We start from the raw sequence: 8,852 nt of genomic DNA on the forward strand, positions 1-8,852 counted from the left end.
TTTGGTCTAACCCACGCTCCCCTCCCATACCCTCCACACCTCCACCACATTCATGTATCTGTCCATATTGCCCCTTTTCCTTCCTGTCTGTTAATTGTTGCTGTAACACAGGTAGCCCCGCCCCCCCCCTCTCTCTCTCTCTCTCTCTCTCTCTCTCTCTCTCCTCTCAGGCCTACAGTGTATCGCCTGCAGACATGTTGTTTTTGCTGCTGCTGCCTCTGCCGATCTCAGACCTCCAGGAACTCCCCCCCCCCCCCCCCCCCCCCCCAAAAAAAAAGAACAAAAAACGCATACACACACACACACACACACACACACACACACACACACCCCGGTTCCACCTGCGGGCCCATGCCGCTCAACAGGGGGATTTCAGCCTGCTGATGACGGGGCCCAGGCTTCCTTCCTGAGTCCACATAAATCTGTCTGTGGGCTCTGTCCTATAGTCTAATATTAAATCTGTTTCCAATGACATACCACTCAGCACAGGACGGCCAAGGTTTGTTTTGACTTCAGAAGCTAGTTTTGGCGCTGGGAGGAAATGTTCACGGCAAAAGTATTTCCCGGAACAATTCAAATCCAATTGCTTTCGGCGATTGGTGCCAACACTCATTGAGGATCTCTACTTTTTTTCCTTTCTCTTTTTCTCTCTTGTTTATGTTCTGTGTAGGGATTTGGAAATCGTGTTATTAGATGAGTCATTATTGGTGTACAAGCGGGTCGATTACAAATACAACACAAAGTCGTGTTCCCCACTGCAGTGACTTCAACTGTGACTGACAGGCCTCACTCACAAACAAACACACAAACACAAACAGTACTGCGTTCCTGGGTCGGTCAGGCTTTCATCTTGCTTGATGTAAATGGCACCCTTGACTTTTTTTGTCTCTGGAAAAATTACGAGAATGGACTTGTAAAGACATTTCTTAGCCCAGTCAAGGACCTCTGTCATCTCAGGTAGAGGCTACACACCTTAGGCTATGAGACACCCCCATCACACACCCCCTGACACACACACACACACGCACACTCACACACAAAAATACAGAACATGTGTGGCACAGAATGAGCAAAGCGTATATCATATTGTTGTCATATTTAATGTTTGGCATTTAAAAATAATGACACAAAAGCAGTGTTATGTCATTATTTGACAGTATGCAGCAATAAAATACATTCCATAACATGAATTATTTTGTTTTAAGGCATTCCTAAGAGGTTAACCACCATCTTGCTATGCATTGTTAGCCTGTTATTGGTTGCTTTCAATGCTTCCAGACCTGAGAGGTATATGTGTTGAACACAGAATGTCTGTCAGAATGTATTTCAATGTCAGATGTAAATAGTTTTCATGCTTTTTCAAGTGCTTTACATTACAATAACGTTCTGTTTTCCAATCATATGGTCACAGACATACTGGTTAAAGTGTCAACTCTCCATGGCTGCACATGTACTATAGTAAAAATAATCACTATGCTTCACAGAAGGATTTATATTAGAACATACAAGATTAGTCCTGAAGGTCACCTTTTCTTTAATTTGCCAAATGAAAAAAAACCGATATGAATGTTGACAAACTATAACTTAAGAACACAGTTGTGACAGAGACGGTTTGCAGTTCAAGGGTTCTACTCTCTCTCTAGTTACAACAATCCCAATCCTGTACACTTCACACATCAACATGGAGGTTTTGCTCTGGACTTTGCAGGGTTTCCAACTCTGTTAATACAGTAATACTGAAAGTGATAAGCAACAGGAAGAAAACAACAATGTTCACGTCAGTGTCAGTGTCTCCCCTGAGACCAATCAAACTGTGTTTGTTGTTTTTTTGGCAAACATTGGCAGCCACAGCCTCCTCCTTATCCTCCTCAAGTCCTGGGAGTCAGAGCAGTGACAGGCTGTGCTGGGCCCTGGTCTCCTGCAGGTAGTTCACCTGCCACGGAAGCCCCAGCGGCGGGGAGGGCTCCGCAAAACTATCCACGTAGCCCTGGGCGCAGGAGGCCCACACCGCCGGCGGGTACCCCAACCCCTCGCCCCCCTGAGGGTACCTCAGCGGACTGGGCGGGTGTTCGGCGGGGCTGCCGCAGTGTCCGTGCGAGGCGTAGAGCTGCCCCCCGTCGCTGGGGTAGCACGGGTAATGCGGCGAGGGCGGGCAGGACGTGCCGACCGTGTCCATGAAGAGGTGCGGCTCGCCGGGCAGTCTGTGGATGTGAGCGGCCTGCTGCGACTGCATCTGGTGCGGGAGGTGGGACGCGGGCCAGGGGATGTAGGCCTGCGACTCGGGCCGGGGGGCCGCCACCACCGTCCCCGCCCGGGGCTGCTCCATCAGCCGGGACGCGGCTCTCATCCCCGTGGGGCCCCCCGCCACGTTAGAGGACGAAGAGGAGGACCTGCTGCTGCTGCTGCTGCTGCTGCACTCGCGGTGGCTGCAGACCTTCCCCCCCGCGGGCTCGCCGGCAGGGTGGGAGCTGAGGAAGACAGAGAGGGCCGAGATGCGGTTGATGGCCCTCTGCAGCGTGGCGATCTTGGACAGGCGCTTCCCGCTCAGGTCGTGGTTGAGCACCACGCGCAGCGCGTTGAACGCCTGGTTGTAGTCCATGATGCGCTTGCGCTCCCGCACGTTGGCGGCCACGCGCCGGGCCTTGGAGCGGACCGGCCGGCTGCGCTTCTTGGCCGGCCCGTCCCCGGGGTCCTCCGGGCCGCTGGCCGACCCCTCGCTGTAGGGCTCCTTGGCACTGCCGTCGCTGCACTCGTCGTCGTCGTCGTCCTCGTCGTCGGGCCCCAGCCCGCCGAGCTCCAGCTCCTCCTCCGAAAACTCGGAGCCCTCCACGCTGCTGCAGCTCATGGTGAGGTGGTGTTGAAAGCGTCTCCTGTCGCCCAGCGTCAGAGCGGGCTGTAGTCTTGAAGGTCGTCTTCTGAAAGGTGGGGCTTTCTGTCTGAAGTCTGGAGGAAGTGGACAGGGAGGATGTGCCCGAGATCCTTGAGGGTTCCTGTGTGCATGTGGTGCTGTTGGCTCCCTGACTCTGGTTTGTTTCTGTGTCTGCAGCTGCTGACAGTGCTGTTATGCAGCTCTTCTGTCTCCCCCAGCACGTTGATCTTGACTAGTGTCTGCTTGAGACAGGTTGGCCTGCTTTTTATGGCTCAGGCGGTCACATGGTACAGTTACCTGTAAGGAATGGTGTGCGCTGTCTCCCCCCCCCCCCACCCCTCTCTCCCTCTAGCTCCATCTCTCTCTCCCCGGGTTTATGGGTGCCTTCCAGGCAAATGGCAATGTCAACTCCTACTTTCTGACACCCCCCTCCCTCCTCTTCCTCCTTACAGGATCTATTAAGAGTTTCAACACTTCATGTCTGCGTAATACACAAGCAACAGAAACATACTCATTATTTGGGAATGGAAATTGTACTACAACCCTATGTTCCTTTTAAGAGGAACCCATTTAAGGGTTTTTCTCCTCTCATTAGGCGATCCGGGGATACTTAAGACAGTTGAGACACACACACATTATTTTTATCATTTGTTTAGTTTTTGTGAACAGAATTTCGGGGTTGGTGAATCTCATCAGTCATTTTGACTCCACAATCGCAGCCAACATCACCGTTTGTGTTGTCCAAACACAGATCCTTTTTCAAATGGTTTTCTGCATGATGGACAGGGCAATACTAAATGGAACTTCCATTTATATTAGTCTGAGGGACATCTGTGACAAATTGCACGTTTATCGGATCTTCCCTAATCTCCTGTTCTCCTCGTTTCCCCTTTTCCCAGGTCCGCGGACCAGAGGAAGATTCTTATCCAGCCTAGCTTAGATTTGTCCCAGCAATTAGCTGTCTCCAGAGTGGCGATTCTCCTTTCTATCCCTCGACGCTCCTGTTTAGGGAGCATATAATTTAGGCTAGCTTCCCTGGGACCTATCACCCATAAATCAGGCCTGGGCAGCACCTGAGGACAACAGCAGAGCAGGCCCCTGGACTTCAAAGCAAACCGAGATAAATACAAGAGGGCAAATATTTTACAATTAGAGCCTACAATTGCTGCCGGCACAGGCAATCGATCTTTCTTTTTTTTTTTTTCTTCTTCTAAAGTTTTTATCCATTGCTTATGCTGCAAGAAAATAAAGATGTCAAATTTAAACAGTTAGGATGCTGTTCCAGCAGATTGTATTTTAAAGTCCTGGAGGTTAATGCTGCATTCCAAGATTTTATTTATCTTAAAATAAAACCGGTACAAGCAGGACATGCAAGATAATGATATGAAGAGAATTGGGTAATTCACGCACAGAACGTAGAGCATTAAGAGCAAAGAATGAGAGCAGTGACCTTTAGCAGTGCTTCTGGCCAAGTGCAATGGGTCAGGTAAGTAAAGGGCAAGCCCCTCTTATGCTGAACTAGGGGTCGTTGAGTAGCATTGCTTCCTTCCTGGCGTTTTCCTTTTTTATTGGACAAGTTTCGTCTGTCAGACGCCAACCTTTTACAACAATTAGGTCCCAGACTCTCCAATCGTAACCATTGAACAGAGGTGGGAAAATCTGTCCAGACCCCCTTGGTGAGAACGGCCGAGATACCAACTCTCACACTAACTGACCAGCGTGGTTGGTGGATGCTGCGAGCATAAAGACCATATCTTTATGTTACCTAAAGGTAACATAATGATATGGTCTCTGTTTCCTCTCATATAATCAATCTGCGGGATGTGCTCATGTTCAACCCGAGGTCCGCTTCTGCACTGGTCACACTTTAACCAATTACTGCTGCTGTACTCATCAACACCTTCCATCATCCGTTCGGATACACACCACAAAGTGCAAACCTTCGTGGCACAATATGTTTGAAACATTCGACTCACGCCAGGATGAATTTCACGGGGCTCAGAGCGATGTGAGCCGGGCCGGGGATTTATTGCTTCACAAACATGTCAGATTTACTGCCGTGGTGTAAGAGCATGGCGACTGGCTCGGACCCTCCCTGTCCATTCATTCTGAGAGGTGACAAGACACCAGTAATTATCAGCCGCCGTGAATAAATCACTCGGTTTTTATCACGCACCTTTGCCGTGCAATTGGTTGAAAAACCATTTTCAAGTGAATGGAGGCCTCTCCAAAAAGCCGCTGAACCTGAGATTTGTAAATCTCCCGCTGTAGCCCCAGTAATTACTAGTTGTTACCTGTTCATTATTAGAGGTCTGTGTAGCAAGCCTTATAGATGTGTATTCCCAAAGGGGTGGTTAGGGGTAATAAGTGAGTACGCTTTGGGTTCTCTAACCTTGGCTTTGCAGTGGTATGTTAATGCATGTTTTTGCCGCCTTGCATGGAATTTTCTCACCTCTATAAAAAAAACTCTAGTCAAAGGGGAAGCACTCCCTTACTTATCCCGGACCACCATTAGTCACCCCGCAATTGTTTATTTGGCTGTAATTAATGTTATCAAGTTTGCAGTTTTTATGGCAATTCCTTATATTAGCCGTGTTCTAATTCATGCTATTGGCTTAGTGCTAAATCCACCCCCTTTTTCAGATTAATAACAATTAGTGTGAAGCAATATGAAGGTAAATAAACAAAGCCCGATGTTATTTATTTGGTAGAGAGCTCTGTTACGAGCCACTGAACTCTCGCCTTTTCCCAACTGTCAACTGATTTTATTTAAGTTCTTGAGCCACTTGGACCTTCTTGTCATCGCTCACCGCTGCCTGTCTCGACCAATGAAATCATCCTTTGACCAAAGAAGAAGAAGAAGGGGGGGGGGGGTGCTTTATCTCTATGAGTCAACATGTGGCACGTTTTCCCTCCGCTGTGAAATCAGACATGAGAGACACTTTCAGGGTGCTGAGTTGCTTTTACCTCCTGCCAATCTTGATATCATCCGTTAAAGCCAAAGTCTGTCAGTGTTAAAGGCGAGTTCAATTAATAAAATTGGCCTATTAATATTAAAGTTCAGGTTAATTTGGGGGGGGGGGGGGGGGATTAGGTGAAATTGCTTGCAGAAGTGTTATACAATGAAAATACACTTTAATTATAGCATAGTTACATGTAGCAAAATATTTGGACCAAGATGTCCAATTATGTTATTTTGCTAATTATTAGGTATTTTAGGAGCCTCCTTCATGAAACACTGTTTATCAACGTGTATGCATTACTTAACAATAGAATGTTTGAATGGACCAGTGAAAATCCTTCTACTCAACAGAATTACCCTACTTAAATTCGGTTATAAGGCAATTAGTATTTTTTGTAAATTGGGCTACATCCGTTCACACTGTACTCTGTAACGTCTAGCCTACTAAAGTAAACTATGATGCTAAGTGTACAAGCATGAACTCATGTTGAAGACAAGTTAATTGCGCGAACGATGACGCATGTGAAACATACTTTATGCAGTCACTTTCCAACGTGCTGGAAAGTGACTTACGAGATCCATGTCCCCTGTGTGTCAGACAGCATTCTGACATCATTGTGAATCACTGCGTAAGATAAGTGGGTAGGCTAGTATGGATCTCCTTCACACAGTGAACCATGAATACAAAGTCTGAAAAAGGCCTGGGGTATTTACCATCATCACTGCCACCACTGCCAGCAATTATTAATCACAGACTGGTATAGTTTAATGTAACATAAGGACATTCAATTGTATTACATGGAATACAACCTGGTAGCAAGCACACATAAATGTACAATATACACATATCAGTGAGAAGACATCTAAAAATACATAAAGTAGAACAATTTCAAGTTGACACTTGTAGGTAATTGCTTCAATTAGAATTTAACTTTATATGGATTTTCCAAAGGGATATTATACATTTTTCTTGATGGAGTGAAACATGCCCAAGCAAGATTACTGCAAAAGGAAATCCATCCAAGCAGTTATGATCTTGAAAGGTAAGATTGGTGCAATGTGTTTATCAATCGGTTGATGTTTGTTTTCTTCCCAAATGTTGAAACATCGTATTTTCCATTTGTATATTTTGTATATTTTTCAATTTCTCTTTATTTTGTATTGTTATATACTGTTCCTCTTCTGTTATTACATCTCATACATATCTGAACAATGCAAACAATTCTCATTGGTATTAGAATTAAAAAACTTTTTTGGTGGAAAAACGATAAAATTAAAGAATCTGATATTGTCTGACAATCTTAAACATGCACTATTCTATCTATTCACTAGCCTAATACTTACTTAGGCTATACTTACCCTATCTCATTTTTGGTTTCCAAGTATTGGAACAGTAAATTATGTTCATAGTTCTATGTATTTAGGATCACTATAAATCAACTCTCTAGGCGCTTCTGGATAGTGTAGAAACTAGGGGTTCAGGTTTGATCCCCACGTACACCCAAACAACCGGCATCCTTCAGCAGAATGCAAAAAAACTCAACCTGAGTTTGAAAACACACCCCGAACACACACACATACACACATACACAAACACACGCAACATTACTTTAACTGAACTGAACTTTTGCGTTGCTCCACCCATCCCTGGCTGATTTACACCTGAAAGCATGCAAATATGCAAGCACTGTAGTCACAACATGTCAGCTTCCTCACAAAACACCAAAAAGGTATGTAAGTGACTAACTGCCTCAGCCCTAAAGACATGAATTAGTCCAGCCCAACTTGGTTGAGAATTTAGTTGGATAAAAAAATAAGAGATTTCTGGGAGATTTGTGTTATGGATTTTAGATTACATTTAGCTGATAACATTAACTATTCTTCTGTAACGGTAAGCCGTTACTACCAAAGATATACAATTGTTCTTCTTCATGGTGCAGTGAAATTAACCTGCACATTGAATACCAGGGGCATGTCACATGGTAGTAAATACAGCAGGGCCACATGCTATAAAGTGGTTCATTATGCCATAATTATGCAAAGGTAAGTATGTTGTTATTAGAAAAACAAAACATGTAACAAAGATATTGCTTAACAATATAAATGCATATTGTTTAAAACCCTTAGAGGCTGCAGGGTGATGTTCATCGTGCATTCCTTCCAAAGAGGACTAATTATAGTGGGTACTTTTCGTGAAAGGGTCTATTTGGAGTGTCAGAACATGTGGTCAAGGTTAACTGTCTGTGGGCTAGTTCCCACACAACCTGCAGCACTTAAACCACCGCCACTGTCCCACCACACAATTAGCTACCACTCACTGAGAGCGTAATTGCGCTTACGTTTGCATCGTTTATTTAGAACAGCTTCCTTATTAAGATATGCTTTCATGAATGAACCAGCATGAATGAGGATGAGTCTCTATGGAAAGATGAAGCCCTTCTTTTATCACTGATAATTATGTTTTTTTTTATAAAATGTATTAAAGGAGACACACAGTTCTTGCCGGTGGGAAAACGACACATGTGTTGGGGGGTTTTAATGACAAAGGAAAGTTATGAACTAAGGTGCATCATTGTCATTAGGCGGTCATTGATAATAGTAGCCTGCGTTTCAGGTCAGTCCTGCAGGGGTAGCAACCTTTCCCTGCCTTTGGCTGTTAACCTCTCTCCCATTGGGGACAGGGGTTACCACCATGCCTTCAAAGGTCAATACATTTCATTTGAATGCATGTTTGTTGGTGGTTGGGGAAGGGGTGCTTCAGCACACACTACGGGTGTGCTTAAATGATTACTCATACGATAATGTAATAATGTTTTAACTTTAGACGCAATTTATCTTCTTGCAATCTTTCTATCATGCTATTCTATTTTGTGCAACCCAATGCAATGTATTTCTTCCAGTGTGATCAGTGAACAGGTTATATGAAGCCTTATTACCATTCCAGTTTATGTATTGGTTTATTTCATAGGGACCATGCATATTTATGAACATTGTATAAAAAAACACCATGGTATATATGCC

General features: G+C 44.9%; 1 protein-coding gene across 1 annotated transcript; it reads right to left on the reverse strand.

The window, feature by feature from the left end:
* Positions 1 to 1,882: 1,882 nt before the first annotated feature.
* Positions 1,883 to 2,845, reverse strand: bhlha9 (basic helix-loop-helix family, member a9; the record flags this gene model as incomplete). The annotated part of the gene is made up of 1 exon (XM_084474246.1): positions 1,883 to 2,845. One exon carries the CDS (start codon positions 2,843 to 2,845, stop codon positions 1,883 to 1,885), a length of 963 nt encoding a protein of 320 aa, XP_084330372.1.
* Positions 2,846 to 8,852: the final 6,007 nt, after the last annotated feature.

This window comes from Micromesistius poutassou (genome assembly GCF_964030765.1).
Source record: "Micromesistius poutassou genome assembly, chromosome: 10".
Classification (NCBI taxonomy): Eukaryota; Metazoa; Chordata; class Actinopteri; order Gadiformes; family Gadidae; genus Micromesistius; species Micromesistius poutassou.